Source organism: Chinchilla lanigera, unplaced genomic scaffold, assembly GCF_000276665.1.
Source record: "Chinchilla lanigera isolate Chin_1 unplaced genomic scaffold, ChiLan1.0 scaffold00020, whole genome shotgun sequence".
Classification (NCBI taxonomy): Eukaryota; Metazoa; Chordata; class Mammalia; order Rodentia; family Chinchillidae; genus Chinchilla; species Chinchilla lanigera.
In genome coordinates this window covers 18,868,093-18,893,440 of record NW_004955421.1, presented here as the reverse complement: position 1 = coordinate 18,893,440, position 25,348 = coordinate 18,868,093, and the positions used below count along the sequence as shown (strand labels likewise).

The window sequence follows — 25,348 nt, the reverse complement described above, 5'->3', positions numbered from 1 at the left end:
GGGAGCCAGCAGGCAGGAAGCTAGCCAGCCTCTGGAACCATTTCTGATGCATGACCATCAAAATAGTTTGTTGAGGAATGTGAAATATGCATGCATCTGAAAAGATTGTATTGTGACTCTATCTGTTTTTTTGGGTGAAGTTAGTGACTGCGCAGTTAATCTTGATTGTCAGGGTGACTGGGTTAGGAGACACCTGAAGGGGTGATTGGGTTGCAAAGGCACTGACTTCATCAGCGGGTCCCCTGTGGATGAGTTCACAGCAGAACAGACCATCAGCAGGTGGAGCCGACTTACAGAAAATGAGTCATGGGGACCTGACCTTGGGGACTGCATCTGGTCCCTGGTTCCTTCCTCTCTAGTTCTTTCCACCCTGTTCTGCTTCCCCGATGCCATGAGCTGAGCAGCTTTTCCCCACCTTGCCCTTGCCCTGTGATGTCTCAGCCTTGGAGCCAGCCAAACAGTCTGAAGCCATGAGCCAAAGTAAACCTTTCCAACTGTGAGTGTTAGGATTTTGTCCCAGCAAGAGAAATCTAAATAATGCAGTGACCATCAGTCAAAACATAAAGAAGGTGGACAGAATGGCATAAATAGCCTCATTCGAGCCCAGATTTCAAACTCATCTAACCATCTTCATTTTTCTAAAATTGGGGTAGCCAGATAACCAATCAAATCTCCCCCTAAAAAAAAGAGCTTCCCAACGATGACTTAAATGAATTGGTCACATAAGCATTAATAATATCAATCTCGCTGGAAATGGGCCCTTCAAGTAAGCCTTGAAAATTGTTACCACACACGTCTCACCTTCTCACTGTAATAATATTTATTACTATGATAGGACTTACCTTTTACTAGACTTTAATGGTTTTGAAGCTCGAGTTCTATATGCGTCACGTCAACAAGTTCCTATCCTATTACTAGGAATTAAGCACGAACATGTGGCTGCCAGCATCAGAAAATTTCCATTCCTACCTCTTCTGCACCTGGACTAGCGGCTATTGCTGTTGATTCTCCTCACAGTGTTTCTTACTTTATCCTTCTTTTTCTAACTCATCTGCCACACTTCCACCTTTGTCTTTCTTAACAGCTTCTTAAGCCCCCACATCTTAGCACTCAGCTTTTCAGTGTTCCTGTTCACCATTTACCTATAAAATCTAAATTCTAGTGGTGACGGATACCTCACATTTTTCATCACTTTTATGTTATGTCATCTGAACTTCCTCCCGTAATCCTCGAAACATTACTTTGATATGTGAGTGTCTCTTGCAGGACAGGAAACTGAGGCTTAGAGAAGTCAAGAATTTTGGTGAACCCCTACAATTAATCAATAGTTTATTAGGATGTTATTACAATGCTAAAGCAAAAATTAAATTGGGACTTATCATCAAAATCTCCTTTTTATACACCACAATATTAATGAACAAAATGATGTGATGTTGAAGATTTGCTTCAAAACAATCCAGTGCAGAAACAGGCAGAATGCGGATGAAACAAGAATTGCCATGGTGAGGGTGTGGGGAGAAAGAAACCCTTATTTATGTTAGTGAGCAAATAGATTAGCACAGCCGCTGTCGAAATCAGTATGGTGGTACCTCAAAACACTAAACATACAGGTGACATTTGACCCAGCTATCCCAATCCTCAGAATATCCCCGAACAAATCAAAGTTAGCATACTATCCAAATATCTGTGTACTCATGTTTATTGCAGCCCAATTCACCATAACTAAGCAATGGGAATAGCTAGGAGCCCATCAGCAGATGAATGAATAAAGAAAATGTGATAGGTGTATACAACAGACTAGCATTCAGCCATAAGAAAGAACAAAATCATGTCTTTTGCTGGAAAATAGATGCGACTGAAGATCATCACGTTAAATGAAGTAAGCCAGACTCAGACAAACATCACATTCCCTTTCATTTGTGAAATCTAAGAGCAAAAAGAGACAACATGAAAATTGAAGAGAGACTATAGAGAACAGAAAGGAAAGAAGGGAAGAGGGACAGATGAGAAGGAGGATCTAGGAGAGGCAGAAATGATCAAAATATGTTACGTTAATATAAATAATACGCACTAATAAAAAGTTTTTAAAAGAGTCGCCACAGACTGATGACGTCATGAGTGAGCGACGGGTACCTGAGTAGCCATTGTACCGTTCATTCTACCTTTCTATATATTTGAAACTCATCAAAGTATTACTTTAGTGTCATCTTTTCCATACAAACAATCCAGGTCTACAGACCAGTACTGCTATTTGGTGTCTGTAGATCATTTTCAGAATGCCTCATTGTATATTCAGATTTGTGAACACATAATTTGGGAAAAGTATTCCAGCTTCAAAAGACAAAGGTCTCATTTTTGCACACAAGTTTATCTTATCTGGAATATACAGTGCATACTTATCTTAGTTGAAGAAACAATTAGGCAGGTGCTGTGCCCAACCGCATGGTGTTATCTTTTAATTAACCTGTGTAGCCTTTTTTTACTCAACCTAGCTTGAGGAGCGACAGCCACTTGGGCTAAATAATGTACACACTGCTCTTTCACCGGGTTTATTCAGTCAAAAACAACCATTCCTGTGGCTTCGTCCAGACTTCTAGAACTGGTCATACTTTCTGTTCAGGCATGAATCAGGTCATGACATCCCTGTTGCACCTTCTCTTGCTGAACAGAATACTCAGGATCGCTTCACTGTATGCACACACACTGAGCTAACACATGCTATGCTCAAAATGTTTCTGTGTCAAATCTACCCTGCAATTGTACTTTAAGATCCTTCCATCAAGATATAACACCTAGTGTTGTGGACAGGAGGAGTACAGTAAGTCCCTGACTTACAAACGAGTTCCATTCTGGGAAAACGTTCCTAAGTTGGATTCCTTTGTAAATCCAACAAAATGAGTCCTACACTTTGACACAAATATACAATGTATATTGTTTTGCACTTTCTAGCAGTCCCTCACATCACCACTGTTTTCCCATTTACTTCCAGGCATCCTGGGCTCTGACTGAGCACTGTACTGCTATACTCTTATCACATTGTCCAGTGAGCGCACAGCAGCACAACTGTAGCTGGAAAACACATGAGCTATTTCCGTGATTTGTTCACATCTATGAATGCTGTAATGCAAAGTCCATTCATAGCCGGCAAAGATAGCAAATCAAATGCTCTGAAGTCAAGGACTTAGTGTAGTTGGATAGTCGCGTTCCTGTTAAAGAGATTAAAAAGTACCACTTTTCTGAGTGGAAATGTATCAGTATATAATGAAAGCTGCAAAAATGTGCATGTCCTAGGGCCTAGTGGTGCCATATCTAGGAATTTATCCCAAGGATACAACTGGATGGATGCTCAAAGATGTATATGCAAAGATACCCAAGGCTGTGGGGTTTAAAAATAATATGCAGTGAGAAAGAATCTAACTTTGACCTAGTGAAGTCATCTGCAGACATTAAAAGTGATGATGTAAATGTTTTTATAGAAATGGCAAAATAGGTATCAATTAAATCCTCTTCATAAGCGGAATATTACCCAGAAATATGTACATGATGAATGCATATGAGATATATATGTGTACATAACGGTTAGCCAAGCATGTAAAGAGTTCTGTCTCTATGTGTATCTCCATGTGTGAAATGTGTGTGTGTGTGTGTGTGTGTGTGTGTGTGTGTGTGTGTTTGAGGGTTGTTGGAAAGGTGTGTACCACCTAGGTCTGGAATGATAAATAATACAATTTAATTTAAGTGATCTTCCCATGGGTATTTTCATATATTTATACAATGAAATACCACTACATGTATCAGCTACATTAGAAATATTTTTTTTAAATGAAAATAATGGATAAAAACTACTCTGCCTAAATATTTCAAGTGTTCAGATAAAAGGCAAGTGAAATAACTTGGAGATGATGTATAAAACCTTTGGGGAGCATTGTTTCAATAAAGAAAATCCTTTCAGTATTAATTATTGGGAAGAAATGATGGGAAAGGTAATGGGAAAGAAGCAGAGAGAAGAGCAAACAGTCGCCGTGCAGTTGGTGATAATACCTGAGTCTGCCAGTGATGAGTGAGATGTGACCTCCAAACCAGTGACAGCCTGTAGCACATTTTTCTCCTTTTTAAAAAAATTTTTGCTGTGCCAGAGCTTGATGGAGTTCCTATAACACGCCAGTTGTTATGTGCTGATCTCCACACTAACCCTTCATGCTAAGTCTTCCTAAACAGTGGCTCCTGGGAGTTCAAGATCTTGCCCAAAGTCATACAGCAGGCAGCCTATAAGCCAAGATGCCCCTTTCCACTGTGATAGGGGATTTCCATTAAAAAAAGAGGAGGGACCTATCAAAGCTCAAAGATGCGCCATGTCAGTGTTATTTTAGTGACCAAAACCAGGTCTTGGGAACATCTAGGTAGGACTGTCTGAACAAGAATAGGGTCAAGCTGAGTTGTACTAGCAGCAACGGAGAGGATATTTTTAGGAATCAGATGTAAGCTTTTGTGATTGTAAATTATTCAGCCTAGATGTTTACAATATGCAATTTAGCTTCAGGCCAATATTAACTTCCATTCCTATTACTATCAGATTAATTGCATTTTGTTGCTTTTTCTAAATACACTTCAAATCAGGAAACCTATAATTCAGCAGTTAGTCATTAAAGTAGCAGTAGATTTGCAAATGTGTTATCTGAAGCCCATCTTCAAAATAAAATAAAAATCCAGAGCTCCTTTTTTTGTATAATAAACAGGGCATTAATAATAAGTAACTAGGAAATCCTTTCTAAAGAGGAAAAGATGTCTAAATTGAAAAATTCTTCAGATAACAAAAGAAATCAAGGAAACAGACAATGGCTGCAAGAACTTGGGTGAATCTGCAGCTTATTAAAGCATCTACAGAATCATGGGAAATAGCTGCATATTCTGTATGAAGATAAATTGGAATTAAAGGGAAGTTAGTATTAGCTGATAAATTTCAAATGCTAAAGTATTACATTTCTTATGCACCACAGAGGTCATATGTGAATGTGTGTATATGCATTTAGTCTTCATTTTCATTGTTCTCCATGATTTCATGCCTTTACATGCAGCTAATATCAAATACGTTTTCACAGCTAATCAATAAAACACAGTTTACATCAAATGACCAGAGAGTTGTCAATTTTTAAAAATCCCAGCCTCTCTGGTGGATTGCTGACTTCAAAGACGTGCATTAAGATTATTAAGCAAGTAATGATTGATTTATTACATAACATTAAGAAATGTTTTCTTTGAAGCACAAATTAAAAGGTCATGCATGCCCAGATTTTTCTCCAGGTTGATAGTTTAAAATGCAGAAGAGATAATATTGCTGGCTGTGAAGGACACATGAAGGGGATTTGAAGAGACTCCTTTCAGGGCAATATTTTAATGAAATGCTTAATATTCTGCAGTGGATTAATGAGGCTCTTCTCTATTTTCAAACAATGGGTGAACAATTAAGACCCAATCCTCAGAACAAATTGGTATCGCGTTATTTTGATGGTATTTAAAATGACCATTGCTGTAGCAACGGGGTTAGAAAATAACCATTTACATCAAGCAATTCAGTGGAGATATTCACAGGGAAAAAAAATGTGGCAGCTGCTATTCCTAGAAATAAAGCTGACATTTTAGGATGAAAGCAATTGGGCCAGCTGAAACCTCAACACGCATTGTGCCATGTTAAGAAGTCACCCAAAATGCATGCCAATGTGATAACTGCCCCTATAAAGCCAGCGAGCTGTGCAGTTTCTCCCCCTGGTTTCAGAACATGCAAGGGAGAAGGATGGGTACAGATCTTAGAAGAGGTCAGACTTGAAAATGGAGGGAATTAATTAGCCCCATGTGGGCAAAAAAAAAAACATATATCAAGTGTGGAAAGTAATCTCTATATAGAGATTAACTAGAAAAAATTGATCTTCCAACCACACTCAAAGGCCAGTCCAAGACTGCCCTAGACACCCGTGTGTCCTAAATAATCAAGGACCATATTGCTCACCAAGTCTGCCTAACAATGCAAACAGAAAAATAAATTGTCTTGTATTTTCCTAGTGCATCATTATGGAAAATGAGGATGAAAATTCCACAGGTGCTCAGTGAGAATAAACTTTTCTTTATCCCCAAGCATCATATAAAGTAACGGAACTTTTCTTATACTTTGTGGAGTGGATGTTTATCTCCATACCTTCTTTGTGGACCATTCTTTCCAATTCTACTTCTCAGAGCTCTGGTCCTTCCTTTCTAGGTGGCAAAGTTATTTTGCTTGCTATCTGAGAAGACTGCTATAACTTAGTCCCTCTCATCCCCAAAAGAAAAGTCTATATGGCCAAATTGATGGGATGAAATGATAGGTTTAAAGAATAATTCATTATACTATCAAGATCTTGGCATGCCAATTGCTGAAGAGACTATTTTGAGCTGTCAGTTCTAAAGCACATATTTTTTCATTGACGGACATGCCAAGGGCTTGATGGGATAATGAATCGTTCCCATTGACATCACTGTCGCAAGCACCCCGCGGGCTCCACGGAGCATTTTTTCAAAGCTGATGAATAATGTTGCTGCTCTTTCCATAGTGTGTAAAGCTAAGAAGATAAGGTCAAGCTCAGGGACTTCCTGAAGAGGAAGAAGAGGAAAGGGTTCAGGAGTAGAGGGGAGGATGGGGTAAGGTTTGGAGACCGACCAGACGTGACTGCAATACGCACCATTAACATCTCAGTTAAAAGTATTTGGATGCATATTTTGACATGACTGCAAAAAAAATTCAAGTATTCTATTTTCTTGCTTGGGAAAGATTTTTGTTTTTGTTTTTGTGTGTTATTTGTCTGTTTGGTTTTATTTAGTTTTTTTTTTTTTTATTCTGACTTGGATATAGCTGCACCTGCATTCAATTCAGAAGCCCCAGCTGCTCTGGCTCAGAAACAAAAAGACAAAAAGGAATGTGGTGGTTAAAGTTGACCGGCTTTGGGATACAACCCCTCGGATTTTAGGTGTGTCTGAGTGGTCAGAGAGGCATGGGTTTGAGGTCTCTGCTGATCCCGTGCCCTTTCATCTCTGGTGCTCTGCTCTGCTTCCTGGACACCTATAACTAAGTAGCTTTACTTCCCCATGCCCTTCCATCGTGATGTTCCTCCCTGGAAACAGTTTTCCATGGACTGAATCCTCTGAAACTGTGAACCACATAAACCTGTCATTCTTAAGGTTGTGGGTGCAGGCATAGTGTCCCAGCATTAGGAAAGCTGGCTAGTACAAGAAAGCTCCCAAACCAAATCCAGAGGGGCGCTGTCCTAGAACAGGTTAGATAGATAGATAGATAGATAGATGATAGTTGGATACACTGTGCTCCTGACACAGCACCATCAATCCCTGTATCTCCAGAGCAGGTCAAATCAGCACCATCCTTGCCAAGAATATGCACTTTAAGCTCCACACAGCAAGCCTGTAAGAGACCCTTGGTAATGTTAAGCGCCAGATCTACAAAATGCTTAATGCTGATAAAAGTTACAACCTACAAAGGTAGGCATGAATGCACTCAGCACTTACCATTTGTGTAAGAATGCCCACCCCCCCCACCCCCCACTCCTTTGCCTTTCAAATGCAGTCTTGGACCTTCATTGAGACAAATCTGCAGTTTCCACTTATGGGCCTTCTTTACCCATGCACTCAGTAATGAGAATCACGGTAGGAACACCTGCTTCAAGATGTCCCCGCCTGCCCACCAAACACAATTCATTTTGCTGTCCAAAAAATAAAGCTTTGGTTTTTTTTTCCCCTCCTCGCTTGACAGTTATTTTCCCATTTATAATTGAAAACTTTGATTATGTCAGGATTTCTTTATATTCCAACCCATCTCCAAAACTTTCACAGATGAATGATTCCCCCCACTACCCCCAGAATTAAGAACACACACATCTTGTTCAAAGACTTTAGGATAAGGCCCAGAATAAGCACCGCCCCATCAGAGCCACCAAGTGGCTATTTTACATACTGGACTAGGAGTTTGCATAAGTGCATCTATTTGCATCTATTCACATACAATTTGCCACTCAATCAGAGACTCAATCAACAGCAATTCAGCATAGATAACTGTCACTTAGAGAGCAGTTCTAAGCTCCTGTCTTACAAGCTGAGCATGCTGAGGCCAGGAGAAGGGGTTTTTGCAGGTAAGCAGGCTCCCAGGTGTATTGAGAAATCCCCGCAAAGGCAAAGGCATACCTCCCACCGACTGGAGCATCGGCCACTTTTTTCCCTCGGTGCATCTTTCACACCAGTTTCCCAGTTGCCTTCTTATTGGGGGTGTCTGCCCTCGAGACCATCAGCCACCACTGCCGCAGCCCTCTGGGGTTGCAGATCTCCATAGCCACTGTCATCGTGGCATCTCAGATTAAAGCTGTCACCTGCACAAAGATTTCTCAGGTACACCTGGGCGCAGGACCTTGGCTCCTTGTACATGTCTGTCTCCTCTCTTTCCTTCCCCTTGTTTCCTGAGGGCTCCCCAGGTGCCAGGCTTCCAGCGTGTTATCTTACATTTCCCTGAGAATCACCTTTCTTGACCACTCTGCCTCCAGTCTAGGGCACTTCCTGTGGTTGTGAACACCCTTCTTCCCTGCGGGGCCCTTCCCTCAGCTAATCCTGCTGTACCCTCTCGCGTGGTTATCTGCTTAATACCGGTCTCCCCTATTCCCTCACCGCTCTGCTCCCAGCTGTGCGTCTCACACAGAGAATGACCGAACAAAACATCCTAACAAGCTTCTGATGTTGGTTCCCTTGGTAGCGCCCATGTACCGATGAGAAGACCGGGCTCAGGGAGTTTGGGTGGTTTTCATTAGGTTCTCTGGCAATTAGCAACAGTGCCCAGGCTGTTTCGGGTCATGGCCTGCATTTTCACTGCCCTGTCCAGCACCACTCCTCAGAACTTTGAGAAGCCCCTGGAATTTCTCATGGGAGCTCAAGGGCGTACAAGTGTGGAACATCGTTAACCTACAGAAGGCCCTTAGTAGGTGACCAGCAACCTCAGTGCCTGGAACAGATAAAATCAGGATAATTCGGGTTCCCCTCCCAGGACCAGGCAGGGACGCCAAGATAACAAGTCCAAATGTGCTGCAGTGTCACCACTTGGGTCCGCACTCCGGCAGGCTGCTGCTACTTGAACACCAACTAGTCAGTCAATGATTTTCCACAGGGTTCTAATGGGTCCCATTTAGTTCTACCAAGAAAGCGGACTTGTAATCATTAATACTGGAATTACAAAGAAGGAAGAGGACAAACAGAGGCAAAATACAACAGCTTTCCAAGCTGATGGCCCTGTCCACAAGTTTAAAAGCAAAGCTGTCACGGAATGGGCACCTTTTTCTGGGTATTACTCTTATTGCCTTGTCCTCCAGATTTATTGCTTGCACCACGTAGCACCTACCATAAAACTCGCTTTTCCAACAGACTGTTATTTGAATTGCAAAAACAAGCCTATCCAAGAACATATCATCAAGTAAAAAGTAAATATGATAGAATTACAAAGCGATGTATTTGCATAGAGATGCCTGAAAACTCCAGCCAAAATTTCCTCCCAGGACCCGGAGATGGTGCTGTGAGACACTCCATCATCCCATCTGACTTAGTTCTACAGCGAGGCAGCAGTCATGACGCGCTCATAGGCTAGGGAAGGAAAAACCCCCGGTCCATTCCCCCGGATCACCCACACACATTTCTCAGAGCGTCTTGTGTCCATTCCCTCCCTGAACACTGTCGGTTGCTACCTGTATTCTTGAGAAATGATACCTAGACAAAGGTATTTTTCCAAAGGATTTACATTTTCCTGTCATTGTGGCAGTCCTCTTTTTGTGAATTAGGACCTGCTTCTTCTGGCCCCATTTCCACCTACCTTAAGAGTGTGCAGGTTGGCTGAACAGTACAGTGTAGTAGAGTACTTACTTCATTAGTTGTTCCATTTTCCTCTTCCTCCTGCCTCCTTTTAAGCTGGCTTTCAAATGCTAAGCACGGCCTTTGCCTGCCTGGCCTTAGTTTTGTTCAGTATGTCCCTAGCACTTCTATCATTTCACTCTGTCGTCTGCTTTATTTACACGTCGGTACCCCTTGGACTTCAGGTTTTCTCCGGGGACTCGCAGCAGTCACCTTTAACTTCATCTTCCACTTGCTGGCTCCTCGAGCAACTGCCTCCTGTCAAGCTGGTCTGATTCCCCGGCACCTTCGGTTAACACACTGCCCAGCTTAGATTTCCACTCAATACAGTGGGCATCTCAACGGGATTGTGTCCTTGCAGTTTATCTTCCAGATTTCTTGGGAAACTACAATCACTTTTTCCCTACACTTGTCCTGCTGATCGAATGAGCTTGAGAGGCAGCAGGCATCGAAGTCGCTGGATGACACTGAGCCCAGAGTGAGACAATCACGTCCACGCCCCTCAGCTGCGGCTAGCTTCCACCTCCACGGGGAGTGTGGCAATTATTAGCACGGTGCTGGTGATGCTGTAGGAGGGAGGGTAGTTCAGATTGTAAGAAAGAGATCATCCACTTCACATCCTGAATGTGCAAGTGACTGAAAAGGGGCTCGTAATTGCACCTCATAGAAGAGTACCCCCACAGCTCGGATCTGGTATCTTGGTACCAGGGTTTGGCATTCACTTCACCGAATGAGAAATGGACCCAACCGAAGCCATTCCGATGGGTCGTTTATTTACCTTTTATCTTGCAGCATCCGGACTGGACAAACTTTGGCTCAGCTATTGATCCTCGGACCCATTACCTGGGACCAAGCAGCACAATTGATTTAATTCATCATCAGCTGTAGCTCCCCAGAACAACTTCGTCCTGAAGGCACTGCAGGTGTGCCTACCTCTGGAAGGGGCTGTGAGCACCGCAGATGCTCTCACCAGCCCACCGGGAGGGGGATTCTTGCAACACCAATTCTTGTACCTCCTGAGAAAATAATCTTATGGTTTAAATAAACCTGGATACAGTGCACATTTGAGCTCCCTGTTCAGAGACTGACAAGGCAACTACTATATCAAATGCGCTGAAAAGTCCTGCAATAAATTCTATTTGACTTGGGGCAACATTTCCTAAGTAACTCACTTTTCACATAATGTCCTATTGACACCCAGTGTAAGATGCTCTGGCAGATACTGATTTAGACCTCGTGAACTGGCCACTGCTGTGAGTTTTATTAGGGTCCTAAACCCGTAGTCCCCAATCACTCTAAATCAGAACCACCCGGGGACAGCTAACAAACTGCAATCAGACTGTACGACTAGACACTCTGGGACATTTGTTCTAAAGATCAACATTAAATGCTCTCCAGGTACAAGACCTTCAAATAATAACAACTCTCCATGTCACGGTATAACAATGGCGTTTACTAAACACATGCATGTGCCAGGCACTCAACAAGTGTGACTCTGTTTTATTACATTCTTAAGTCAGCCTGCCTGACACATATTGACACCACAGTATAAATAAGAAAACTGAAGCTCTGCGAAACTAGGCAGCAGCCCACGGTCACGCAGATGTTACGCTGCAAAACTGAGGACTTTGGGGCTGGGGATGTAGCTCAGTGGCCCAGCACCTCCCTGGGAAGTGCAAGGTTGTGAGTTCAATTCCCGGTACCAAAAAACAAACAAACAAAAAACCAAAACAATGAAAAAAACTGAGGACTTAGAGCCTTCTGGTTTCTATCCCCACGTTTTTCTCTACCCTCCTCTTGCTCTGAAGACCCCAAAATTCTGGAACTGGACGATCTAGAGAAAACATGACACGAAACACGCTGAGAACTGCCCTAGGTCACGCCCTCACAGCGTCAGTTTTCACACTGCTCTGCCTAACAGCACTCCTGAATTAATGTCTCTTCCTCCAAGGCCTTTGGCCTTCCATGAACTCTTCTGAGTTTGGTTCTGCTCAAAATAAAACGGTAACAGCAGTTACACCCATGACAACTTGTAAAAGCAACACGACAAGGAATTAGCCCCTAAGAGCAACGGAAGACTTAATGTGCTCTGAACAAGGTCTGAGCAGAGGTTCCGCCCCAGCCACATTCCCCAGCAAGTCAACAGCACGCGTCCCACCCACAGCTCTGTCACCGGGAGCCTCTTGCAGGGAGCCAGCCCTGGTCCTGTCCCACAAGAGGGTCGGGAGATCACGTACAGCGTGCAGGTACTGACTGACCTAAGTATGTCTACACTTAAACTGAAAAGGGCCCGTATAATTTTCCTACATTGTTTCAAATCAGAAACGAAAAAAATCGAACACACGCAGAAGCCAAGGCTTACTCTCAGCACACAGGTGCCTGGAATCTAAGATGAGCTTCTTACCTGGCGCTGCAGGTCCCAGGGACCGTTTAGAAGGGCTTTACTGCCACCTTGTGGTCAAAGGGGCGCTACTGTCCAAAGCATGTACAATGCTAACCTGGCAATTGCTCCTACTTCTTTTTGGGCAAGAATGGCTATCCTATCTTTCCACATGCCCATCCTACCTTTCCACATGCCCCAATAAACTAGAGAGAAGAGAGGCTTTAAAGTCTTCTAGAAACGACCTTTGTAGACAGGGGATATTTAAACAACTGAGTTCTTCAGGCAAGCATAGCTGAGATGATTTCCTTATATCCTCCTAGCGGAGAAGCAGATGTTTTTCAATACTATCTGTTTCAAAGAAAACTACTTGGCAACTGCCAGAAAGGATCTCACTAAACTCTTGGGTGACTTTCTCCATTCCCGGTCCCCATATGCACACAATTAATTTTTCCTCCTCACTCCTTTCATCCTTCCGTCATGTATTGCATACGTACATCCCTATTTAAATTCTTTTACCAAAAATACCCTGTATTCGATCCATCTGCTATTTACTGACTGCGTGACTTTGGGTGAGTTTCTTAACTTCTCTGTTCTCTATTTAGACATCTAAAAGAGTCTCTTAACGTTTTTTAAAAAGATGGTACGGTGAGGGGACAATTACTAATACGCAGCACAGATCATGGAAGGTCTATGAAAACGAAAAATTAACTACACAGCCTGAGTTGTGCCGACCTGCCTCCTGCCTTCTACAACGTCAAGCTCATGGGGTCATCTATAAGTATTCTTTTCTTTAAAATTAACAATAAAATCAGGATGTAATGAGGATTTTAGACCAAAGGACCAGTTGATAGGAAGAAGGGAGACAGGAGCCAGTGCAAGGACACCCTCACCTTGCAGACGCTGCCAGCTGTCCTTGGGAGTTCCTGCAGCCTGCAGTCTACCCACCCCGGCTGCGAGGGCCGGCCCCATGGACCCTTGCTGAGCTCCGCTCCAGAACCACAACTCCCCCTTCACCGGTACACTGCTCTCCAGCGGCCCCCCGTCTGGGGTTTATTGATAGGGACAACTCCTGCCTCCTTATGGGACCCACTGAAAGATGCCCAACCCCACAGGCGTCCCTGTGGTCCCACCTGCTGCGGCAGTGCAGCTCGGTTCCTCTCTGTCCACGCCAGAGCCCCTGCTTGCCCCCAGGTGCCGATCCTGAGCAGATCCCCTGTGACTTCTGGTCTTCGTCCCGGGGGCTGCCTTCCCAGAACCTGCCCTGAGAGGGCGCTCTGCAGCCCATGCCCAGCCAGCCAGTTAGCATTGCCCTGCTCCACGCCAAGGCAGGGCCTGGCTCCCCTGTCCACACCTCTTCCATGGCTCTCATCTCGCGCAAGCGCAGGCCAGCAGCCTGGCCGTCTGCTCCCCACCCCTCGCCTCTGTGACCTCACCCCTTCTCCCTTGACCGCACCGGCTGTTCCGGCTTCCTTGCTGTCCCTCAACACGTCAGGCAGGCGCCTGCCTCCGGGCCTCTACACATGCTGTTCTGTCTTCCCTAACTGCGCTCTGCTCGCTGAGCCGCTGCAGAGCTTCCTTCTTCGCCTTCAGTGAGGACTTAGCTGACTCCACGCGTGTGCGTGCAGGACCCACCCCAGACTCCCTCTCTCGTTTCACTTTTCTCCGTAGTGCTATCCTGATGCAGCATACTATATATTTTAATGAGTGATGCTGTGTAGTGTGCCTCCTCCACCAGCAAGCTCCAGGAGCACCAGGACCTCATTACTGTATCCCCAGAACCGAGAACAGCGCCTGGCGCACGGAAGTGGCTCAGTCGGCATGCGCTAAGCGAGCAAGTAAAGGAGGGAACGGAAGGCTGCGGGTGTGGAACCGGAGGGCCCACGATCATTAGGGAAGTCCCGGCACCCTAATTCTTGCATCATTCGGGTAAGGACTTATGCAGCGCAACATTTGTGAAAACACCAGATAAAAAACTGGTAAATAAATGTAAATATACATATATATTATTGAACTGAATTCTTCATTAAGCTACTGAGCTTTTAGTCTACAGGCTACTAGATTGGGCAGGGGGGAAGCAAGTACAGTCTACAACATTCAGGCACAGAAATCTCCGAAAATGGTTCACATATTTAAACGAAATATAAAAAGATTTATTCCAAAGCCATATACGAAATGTACAAATGATGAAATGCGTCCCCTTTGAAGACTTCATAAAAGTCTTTACATTTAAAGTCTTTACATTTTAAATGTTATAACAATTTGAGGACCTTCTTTTGCTCCTACCAAAAAATGTCCAATAAAAGTTAATTGCATAAAATGTCAAGTATACTTTCTTGTTTGTATAAAATGTATCCTCTTTAAAAGCAAACTATTCAAATATAGTTTTATTATGAAATTGTTCTTGGTTTCTGAATTCACCATAGTCTATGGTGTCACATTTCTATGTGCTTCGTAAAATGAGGTAAGAAGATAAATAATAAAACTTTTTCCCGATAAATTTTTCAGATGTTTATGCCCCCCGACTCAAAGTGCAATGTGGGCTTTACAGTTCCTTTCCTGTGAAATATTTCCCAGCAGTTACTCAGTATTCTGCACCAAGAACAGTAGCAATAGCTGTCATTTAAAAATTCATGTTATAATTCTTATTATACAGTTTTGAGATCCAAATCAAAGCTTTTTCTAGAGTGATTCACTATTTTCTTTTCAGATATTTTAATAAATATTACTACACTCTAGAAATGTACACATAATCCTTTAAAGCAAGGATCAGCAAAGATCCAGAGATATTTTGTCACTAAATTAGGCCACTCAAATGTTAGTAAAATGTAAACTTCACAATGGGCAGTATAATCCACAGTTTCTAATTTCTAAACCGTAAGTTCATAAACAGTAAAAAAAATGAATCCTATTCAAAAAACAGGACTATAATTTAGATATTCTTTTCATTTTGACTGGACAATTTATATGTCTACATTTTTATAGTCCTAACTTTTTACAGGGAAAAATTCTCTCATTTGGCTACTTTGAAGTTTGTACAATCAGAGACTGGGACCCTTCCAAGCTAACAGAGGTAGATACACACATACTGTGTGCAGTTACAAATAACTGCATAAAGGAAGCCACCGTTTCATATATAAACTCAACACCAATATTCTCCATAGCTAGGAAGGAGTCAGTGCAGGCGAGCTGTAAAATACACAACAGATCACTGCAGAATGTTCCCACTGGTTTGTATCACGTGTAGTATTCTGGGAAAACATGATGTGAATACGCAATGTGAATGTGAATTAGTAGAGCAGCATGCACAGAACCTGGAGCTGACTAAACACTGATCTATAACACGGTCTTGTAACTTGAGAATCACACTGCATTCGTGTGTGCGTGTGTGCGTGTGTGTTGTGTGTGTTTTCTTTCCCCCACAATCAGTGTTAAGAACAGATTACAGCAAGTAAAAGAGAGGATCTGGAGTTACCTAAATATATCATAAACAAGTTGGAACACTCTGGGATTTTAATCACATGATATTTTACAAAACCACTTAAAAATTCTAAAGCTGAGAAAATCGAAAACTTTGGTATTCCGAAGAAGAAAGCTCAACTATACAAGAGAGCCTTGGCCCAATTTTAACTATAAAAACTAAATTTTTCAGTGCAAAAATATTAAGCCATTGATAAATAGCAACGACGTAGCAACCACACCCAACACGTAGAGTCTGTGTAACATGAAATGTCCTGAAGGTATCTTCTGGCGCAGGAAGGTTCATCTGTGTGAGGAAATAGCAGGCTGTGTGACGATGTGAAGTGTGTGTTCGGCGTGAGAGTTCCAAGGCCCTCTTCCTGCAACCAGACTGACACGTTCACAGCTCATCACGTCGCTTCTTAAATGGCCACTTTGGGTGCTGCAGGACGTGATCTGCAGCACCCAGCACGAGGGACATGAATTCCTCCACATCGAAAGAGTAGTTGGTGAACTTTGGGTGCTCCCCCAGAGTCGGGTGGTGGCCCTGCAAAGCCAACCCAGAACACAAATCCTTCAGTCACTAGGAGCATGGCTTCCTCTACAGGAAGGACGTTGTTTTACTTTGGCTAAGGCAATTGTTTGAACTCTTTCTACACACGAGAGGTTGACAAACATTTTCTAGAAAGGGGTAGATAGTGTTTGCAGCTCTGTTAACCCTATGTTCTCAGTCGCAGTCACTCAGCTCTGCTCTTGAAGTACACAAGCAGTCACAGACAATACACAAATACATGTGTGAATGTTCCAATAAAACTTTATTTACAAAAACAGGTGGCGGGCCAGATTTGTACCTTAGGGGTTTGCTGATTCCTGCTATCCCTCATCTGTTAGATCTTTCTATGCCCAAATTTCACAAAGCTGTCTTAACATTAAAATCTCCAATCTGCAAATACAAATACAACACCCCACTTTTCTATGGTAGGAGAGTTTTATCTTTGGATAGAAGCACAACGATCATTTTTAATTGTCGTAAGTGGGCACGTGAAACCATTTTAAAGTCTAACGGGGTGAGCTCTGTGATTGAACTTTACCTTGTCTTGAGGGAAGACTTTGTTCTGCCTTCGCCAAGTGATGTAGTGAACGCCTCGAAGCCTGGCCAAGTCTAAATAACAGTGCTCATCTTCACAGTTGTATCTAAAGACAAAGACGGTCACAGCATGAGGCTTCTGTCCCGCGTTTTGCCCAATCTAAAATTACCTGGGGGGGAAATGCACCTTCAAGGTATGTTCCTGCGAAGGGTTCGCGAACAGTAAAGAAGACGAAGAAAAATTACTTTTGAAATATTCTCAGGCTCAGGGGTAAAGTGCTTGCCTAGCATGTATGAGACCTTGAGCTCCATAGAAACCACTGTGAAAAAACTTTTTTAAAAAGTATAAAAATAAATTTTTTAAAAATCACTGTAAGAACTTTATATTCACTTTACGAAAAAGAATAAGAGCAAGGAGCGGAGGAGACTGACTTTATCCAAGAGGTACTGCTCCCTGTGAACTTACATTATCTTATAGGGCATGTGCCTGTATGCTTCAGGAAGTAGATGAGGGCGGAAACATACCCAAGCTTGTACAGCTGGTTAATGAAGGAAGCAAAACCTGACTCTCAGATTCTTCTCCCTTCCTCCTTTCTCCCATCCTTCTCTCTCTTCCTCTAGGAGAAATGAGTTCAGATAAAACCCACAGTTCCCTGACTATACCTCTAATAATATACATTATTTTAAAATGTCTTATATAGCATTGGAAGTTCATAACAACTCTAACATACTAAGTCACCCATGTGGAAAGCTGCCCCTAAACACTTACAGTTCAAAGACCACAGCCCAGTCCGGAAGGAAAAGTAAATGGGTAAGACCAGCTCCATGCATTCCAATAAATATGTCCGTATTGTGTGTTATCCTCAGTTGATCCAAAAACCCCAGTTCTCTGTGACATGCACAATAATACAAGAGAGACAAAGAGAAGGGAAAAGCCTTCAGTTGCGTTCATTAATGATTCACGGTAACAATATTTACAAAGGTGTATTTTCCAATTGAAATCAAATCCCCCATCTATACTTTTTTTGCCAATTTTAGGCACACCCTTGTAAATAATAACTTATGGTTTTAATAGTTTAACTTTTTTTCTATGTAAATACAGTTACCTTTTAGACTGAAGTATACAGAGGTATCTTGGTTCACAAACACATTTGTTTGCAAATAATTTAGTTCACAAACAGAAGCATTTGGCAAAGTTCTGTTTTGGTTTGCAAACTCTGGGTTGGGTGACAAACATGACGGTGGCCATCTTTCCCACACAAACACAAACGTGGCCATCTTTTTCAAAATCAGAACAAATTAACTTCATTAACTGAGGTACCACTGTTCTTACTTATAAGGGGAACTTCAATAGGTGTCTTAAATGGGAAACCAGTAACACATGATATCAATAAAATAAGTGTATGATACTGGATTAAGGGTGTGATACTGGATTCAGGATGTGTGGTACTGGATGAGGCCACTGACTGGATTAGCATGGTTCTCGGCATGGCTTAATGGATTTCTTGAAGACAGAAGACCCACCCTGGATGTGAGTGGCACTAACCAATAGTCTAAGTAGTATAAAAAGGGAAAGGGAGGCTCACTGCTGCTGCCTCCTGCCTGCCCTGCCATACACTGTTTCCCCTCTGCCGTGCCCCTTTGCTACGTCACCTTGCCTTGTATCCAGCCAACTATGAACTGAAACCTTTACAAATTGAGCTAAAACAAAACTTTGCTCCTTTAACTTATGGGTGTTGAGTATTTTATCCCAGCAACGAGAAAGTACCTGAGACAGATGGTGTCCGCCTAGCCCTTCTAGGTATTTGAGTACCTATAGCTTCCACTGGAAAAACGCTTTCTGGCCACCATTAACGCATTCAAGCAAAAGGCAGCAGTGTTTGCTTGAGTGTGCTTTGTACTTACTTATACTTGTAATCAACAATCTGGACTTCAAATGTGGATACTGTTTTCAGTGCACTCACAAGCTAAGAAAAAGAGAAGAACATTTAGAACTTCTTTTCCTTTCTTCTGTTCTACATTCCTTTATGAATATTATAATGTCTTATTTTTGGAATGTAACATTTTCCAAGCATTAAATGTTCTTTGGTCCTACTGCTCTGAATCTTACTGGAGTTCAAATGCTGGCACTACCTCTAAGCAAATGACCCTACTGCCCAAAAATCCTAATGCCCTCGGTGGCCATGAGGAGAGAAAAGTGAAAAAGAAGGAAAACATGGAAACAAAGCCTTTGTAAATGGAGAAGGGAGGAGGGGTTGAAGGGAGGGTAGGGCAATGTGAAAAAAAAACAAGTTATATCACGTACAGGTACAAATTCTCTGTGATGAATGTGATCATCGTGTATATATAAAATCTACCAATAAAATCTAAGGGATAAAAGAAGGAAAACATTTTCAATATTTCCACATAGAAAACTGATTATTCTTCTAGCAAACAGAAAGTAACCAAATATGATTAAGATACTATAAAAAAAATAATCCCTTGGAAAGACACCCAGTGTAACCCAATACGGTGGTGCACCATTCAACGGTTCTTGCACTGGTATCAGGTGGCCCTTAGCATACACTGAACTGCAAGAGCAGCACCACCGGCCAGGGCTGTGGCACACCTCAGTGAGAAAGCACTGGCCTCCCGTGTCTAGGGTCCTGGGTTCCATCCCCCGCACCGCCCGCTAAAAGGCATTGATTATGCATTTATATTGTGCAGGCATTTCTAACGGCTTAGAGTTTACATAACTTAATCACCATAAAAGTCATACCAAGTGATGCCTATTTTATAAATGAGACCATGGAGGCTTACAGAAGTTAAATAACTTTCCCATGACCTCCTGGCTGGGCAATGCAGAACCAAAATTAAACCTTGGTCTTCTGCTCCTAGAATCTGTGTACTTAACCAGAGCTCTCTACGTGGCAACAGGCAGTGACCAAAATCTAGTCCCTGCTCCATTTTACACACACACACACACACACACACACACACACACACGATCATACGATCATAAAGTGAAAGTGTCTCTCTCTAGACGGCCCCTGGGCTCCCATGAATATAGTGCTTACATCAAAGAGCCGAAGAAGGGAGATTAGAATTCCAGTTTTCCAGGAGGGAATTAATCAGATGGCACGAGCCTGGGCCTCTTAATGAGGCGTGCCCACATGAAAGGGGCCGAGTGCCTGTGAGTCCCACGGCAAACGTGCTGCTCTTCACGATTTCTAGTCCCACTGTCCAGACTTCGCAGCGGGGCAGGATCGTGCGGTCATTTCATCAGAGGATCTGCTTCTTACTGTCAGGCTTAGCACTGCACTACGCCTCTCTACTGGACTTCTCCACTTCTCTTCAGCGGCCCCATGCTGTTCCCCAGGAGAAGGGCCAAGGTCAGAAGACACTCTGCCTCCTCTAAGATCTATTTGCTGTTGGACAGCAAAACACTTAGGTGCAGAAGGCAGTCTCAGAGTGAGAGTAACCTGATCATGGCCTACTACCCTACTCACTTGCTGGGTGATCTTATGCACATTTTCTAACCTCTACGCTTCAGGGTCCTTGATACAACAGCGGGTAATGATAAAATACTGACCCGACGGTGTATCGGGAGGGTTGGGGGACCTCACGCGGGGGGACACATGCTTAGCCTTTACTCTGTTTGCCTACACCGAGTGTCCTCTTCAGCTGCTGGCTATGAGGCTTCCCTTCCAGCAGCCCTCCGTACCCATGAGTTACACATCCTAACTAGCATAGGACCAAAACTATATGTTAAAACTTGCATCTGCACTGACCATGTACAGACTTTTTGTCATTATTCCTTAAACAATACATAACAACATCTGCAGAAAGCATTCACATCGTAGCAGGTGTTGCAAGTCATCGAGAGATCACTTGAAGTTCACAGGAAGATGCATGTGGGTCTTGGCCAAACAGTGCGTCATTTTACGTATCTGCAGAATGCGCCGTCCACAAGGCGTAACTCCCGAGGACACCGAAGGACACTTGTATTTTTAACTTTGCACACACACATACACTGCTCCTTTCCTCCACCCTCATAGCTTACAATCAATGCCTCATTACAACGTATGTTCATGTCCTCATGGCTCCCAGAAAGAGATGCCCACTGCATAATTTTGATCAGCCTATGAAACATTCAAATTAATCTACAGAAAAGACCTCGCCCATCAAAACCCACCCTGCTTCCTCCTTACTAAGTTTGTTCCATTTCAATCCCACTTAAGTGCTCAAGCTAAAAGCCTGGGACCACACTTGATTCTTAGTACCTTCCCTGGCCCCACCTAATGCACCCAAGCATGGTCCAAAAGTGTCACAGGTCATCTCCCCAAACTGTATCTTGAATCCATTTATCATCTCTACTGTCATCGCCTTCATCCAAGCTCTCTCCCCTGGGCTGTAGTAACAGCTCCTGATCAATCTCCCTGTTCCTTCTCTTGCAGGGAGAGCAATTTAAAAGTAAATAATAAGTCAATGCATGTCTCTCCCTGTCTATCTGTTTTTTATTTGCTTCTGTAACAAATTACTACAAACTCAGCAGCTTAAACCAACGTGACTTCTCCTCCGACAGTTCTGCTGGATCGAAGTCCAACAAGGGTGTCACTGGACTAATGCAAGCCTTCGGCAGGGGTGCGTTCCTTCTAGGCTATATCTTCCCTAAGAACTGTCAGGGAGAATCTACTTCCTGCTTCTTCCAGCGCCTAAGAGCGATCTACACAGGAAGGCTTGGGGCCCCTTCCTCCACCTTCCACTGCAGTAGCACTGAACCTGCTTCCCTGTTCATATCTCCTTCCCTCCCTCTCCGACATTTTATTTTTTTCTTTTTTCTTTTTTGGTACCATGGATTGAACCTAGGGCCTCTACAATGAGCTACATCACCAGCCCTTTTCTCTAATCTTTTTATTTGGAGACAGGGTCTCACTAAGTCCCCTAGGCAGGACTAGAACCTATGACCTCCTGAGATTACAGTGTTGAGATTACTGGCATGCATCACCACGCCCAGCTCCTCTCTCCTACTTCTAAGGAAGTAATGAAATGTGATCTGATCTGTGAGGTCAAAGAAAAGAGCTTTGCAGGCTGAGGCAAACGTCCTCGTCTGTGACCCGTTTCTAGTTACACTGAGCCCAGCTGGATAATTCCGAGCTATTTCCCTACTTAAGGCCCGCTGATTAGCAACCTTAATTCCACCTACAACCATAATTTGAATTACCATGTAATTTTCACAGGTGCCAGGGATTAGGACCTGGGAATCTCTCAAAGGGCAGAGGACACACTATTCTGTTTACCCACACGCTGCTTAACATTTCTGGATAGCTTCCCCCTATGTGGAACTAAGCTGAGAATGTGCCCTGCTTTGTGGCCGGTGCTCAGTGTACTTTCGGAGTGGTGTTAGGGACCGAACCTGGGGACTGCCACTGATCCAACCGCTGAGCTAGGCACAGGCCACCAAACTTCTCAAACAAGTAATATTTTCAAAGCAAAGCTTTAAATATAACATGAAGCAATAGCCCAGCGTGATGGCACATGCCTGTAATCCCAGCACTCGGGAGGCTGAGGCAGGAAGGTTGCTTTGAGTTCAAGACCAGCCTTGAGCTACAAAGTGAGCTCAAAGCCAGCCTGAACTGCATAGTGAGACCTTGTCTCAAAAAAAAAAAAAAAACATGAAGCAATAAAAGCATTAGTCATAGGAGGTAAACTCAATACAATGATATTAAAAACATATGTCAAAAAACTAACCTCATTTTGGTTTAGTATTTTCCGGTATTCTGTGCTCCGGGCAAGAATGGTGACTCGAATTTTTCCATCCTGTAATCAAAATGAAAAAGCAAAATAATGCTGGATATATCTGGACCAGTGAAGGAACATCTGATCCTCAGAAGTGATTTTCAGAAAGAGATGAAAGTCAATAAGGTTTACTTATAGAATAATTTTCAGCTGAGTCCCTCACCACTACACTTTGAAAGATTACAAATATACCCACTTTAAAAGAAAATGTGGGACATATACACAACGGAATATTACTCAGCTATAAAAGAGGAATAAGATTCCATCATTTGTGGTGGACTGGCCCAGCGAGGCCTGGTCAGAGAGGCCACGTTCTGTTAACCTCACAGACTGTGGTGAGGAGACGGAATTTAGTTCAGCGTGTGGGGAGGCAACCCATGAACTAAAGTCGTGTTTTGTTTAGTAACGTCACACAGAAAGCGTAATGTTCTAACTTCTTTGCAGAAGCTGAAATGCTGATCTCACAGAAGCAAGCAGTAAAACACAGTAGTGGTTGTCAGAGGGAGGGGGATGAGGAGGAGAGGCTAGAAAAGGGTTAGCGGGTTCGGAAATGCAGCTACAACGGCAGAGTAACTTTCTAGTGTTCTGCGGCACAGTGGGGAGTTATGGCTGTGTCTAGGTGTCCCCCAAACCCTCAGGCAGCCATAGGTGGGCTTTTTCAGAGGTGGCTGGATCTAGAGTGTGTGATCATTGCATCAGTCCGCCAATTGGTTTGGCACCTGCCCTAAGCCAGGTAGCCTAACTAGAAGATAACAGGGCAGAAAGAAGCTGCCATTGTCACCACTGGTTGCTTGCTTGCTCTTGCTGTCTTCTGCCTGCCATCAGCTTTTCTCCTCTGTGATGCATCTCTGCCACGCCACCCGGCCTTGGAGCCAGCTGATTATGGACTGAAACCTCTACCAACTGCAAGCTAAATAAACCTTTCCTCCTTTAACTTTGCGGGTATTTTGTCTCAGCAGTGAAAAAACTAACTAAGATGGTGGGGTGAGTATATTTAGCAAAAATTTGTTGTATATTTCAAAATAACTAGAAGAGAGGATGTTGAATGCTCCCAACAATAGACATGATAGATGTTTCAGATAGTGGATGGGCTAAATACCTTGCTTTAATCATAATACATTATATCATGTATCAAAATATTAGACTGTAGTACTTAAGTATGTATAATTGTTATGTGTTGATTAAAAATAAAAATCAAGGTATTCACTTTAGCCATGGAAGACAAAACCTATTCAGTATACCACTGCTTGGCTGTTGGTTGGTAGAGTGGCAGGGATTTTGTGGGCTGGAGGGGACTTGGGAGAAGTGGAGAGATAATGGCCAAAGAAACAGAAAAAGAAAAAGAACAAAAACCACATTCTTACGATAGCTTTATCTTTAACAGTTGCTGACAACCCCAGGTCAGAAAACATTAGCACAGAAAACACTGTATCCTGATTATTTCTTCTCCTGCTGACATAGTATTAATTTTGATTAGGGATAAAAAAGAAAATCAAAGGGGCTGGGGATTTAGCTCAGCGGCAAAAAGCGCCTGCCTGGCAAGTGCAAGGTCGTGAGTTCGGTTCCCGGTACTGGAGAAAAAAAAAAAAAAAAAAAAGAAAATCAAGCCCACCTTGGAACCCACAATGCGTCCATTACCTTGGGTCCTTCCTGTGTGATGTTTAGCCTGTGCAGTACATGCTGGGAGAAGGCCCTGAACAACCCAGTATTTTGACAGCCAGATATCTAAAATGAAAATACCAGTTCATATTACAAGGAAGACTTTTTCCTGGCCACGTAGATGCTCCCAAACTCTGTACAAATGTCATCATAAAATGTTTACCAGAGGAGTGTTGTAGAACAGCCCATACCTCATGCGGGGCAGCAATGAAAAGACAGCTTCTTTAAAACATACCTAAGAATGAAAATATTTTAAAAGATAGAAGAATTTGCACCCTTCACACCAAAACAGCGCTTATAAGCTTGGAAAGTAAATTCTATTTTCTTTTCTTTTTGAGACTGGGTCTCACTATGCAGTTCAAGATGGCCTTAAGCTCACTTTGTAGCCCAGGCTGGCCTTGAACTTGTAAGGATCCTCTTGCGTCAGCCTCCCGAGTGCTGGGATTACAGGCGTGCGCCACCACGCCAATCTCCAGTTCTCATGAAAATAGTTTGAATAGCAGAGGATTTCAAAAAGAATAAAATTTATAGTTACAGAAAAATGTTCTCAAAAGCCACATGGTTCATAAAAATGAGGACAGCAGTTATAACAAAAGAAACCACGGAGTCAGACATCAATGGTAATAGCTAATAAAAACTCAAATTAAACACTTATTTTACGAGTAATTCATCTGTACATGAGCTATTTACAGACATTTCAGTAAAGCTTCCAGTACCCTTTTGGAATCGTAAGTTTTCAAGTGTATCACGTCATAGTCAGTAAATGCTTTCCAAGTGTCGGAGAACAGGTCACCATATCCGTAAGAGCTCTGGAGGTGGAAATAAAACAAGTTACAGTGAAAGCACAAACAAAAAAAAACACTGAATTTGCCTGTTAGTGTTAAATTACATTATGATCCTAACTAAGGTCATAAAAACCACATAACACAATTGTTTTTCCTCTGGGGCCTGAACAAATGCCTGATTTGATTAAATGTATTCAGAAATAATCACCACAATCACTTCTTAGCGTGTTAACTCTGTATCATTTTTCTACCCTAACCTGTTTCATTCTCATGTCTTTG

General features: G+C 42.9%; 1 protein-coding gene across 3 annotated transcripts in view; it reads right to left on the bottom strand.

The window, feature by feature from the left end:
• Window positions 1-14,432: 14,432 nt before the first annotated feature.
• Window positions 14,433-25,348, bottom strand: part of Eogt (EGF domain-specific O-linked N-acetylglucosamine (GlcNAc) transferase) — a 33,383-nt gene continuing 22,467 nt past the window's right edge. For 2 of the 3 annotated variants that reach the window (XM_005383814.2, XM_005383815.2), the window contains exons 11-18: window positions 25,001-25,093; window positions 24,448-24,519; window positions 24,264-24,350; window positions 22,578-22,646; window positions 18,753-18,814; window positions 17,617-17,736; window positions 16,852-16,954; window positions 14,433-16,307 (exon numbers count right to left, since the gene is read on the bottom strand). In XM_005383814.2, the coding sequence (XP_005383871.1) occupies window positions 16,161-16,307; window positions 16,852-16,954; window positions 17,617-17,736; window positions 18,753-18,814; window positions 22,578-22,646; window positions 24,264-24,350; window positions 24,448-24,519; window positions 25,001-25,093 (753 nt within the window). In that variant the 3' untranslated portion in view covers window positions 14,433-16,160. Of the gene's footprint in view, window positions 16,308-16,556; window positions 16,704-16,851; window positions 16,955-17,616; window positions 17,737-18,752; window positions 18,815-22,577; window positions 22,647-24,263; window positions 24,351-24,447; window positions 24,520-25,000; window positions 25,094-25,348 lie in introns of those variants that run through there. The other variant, XM_013513795.1, reaches the window with a different exon arrangement.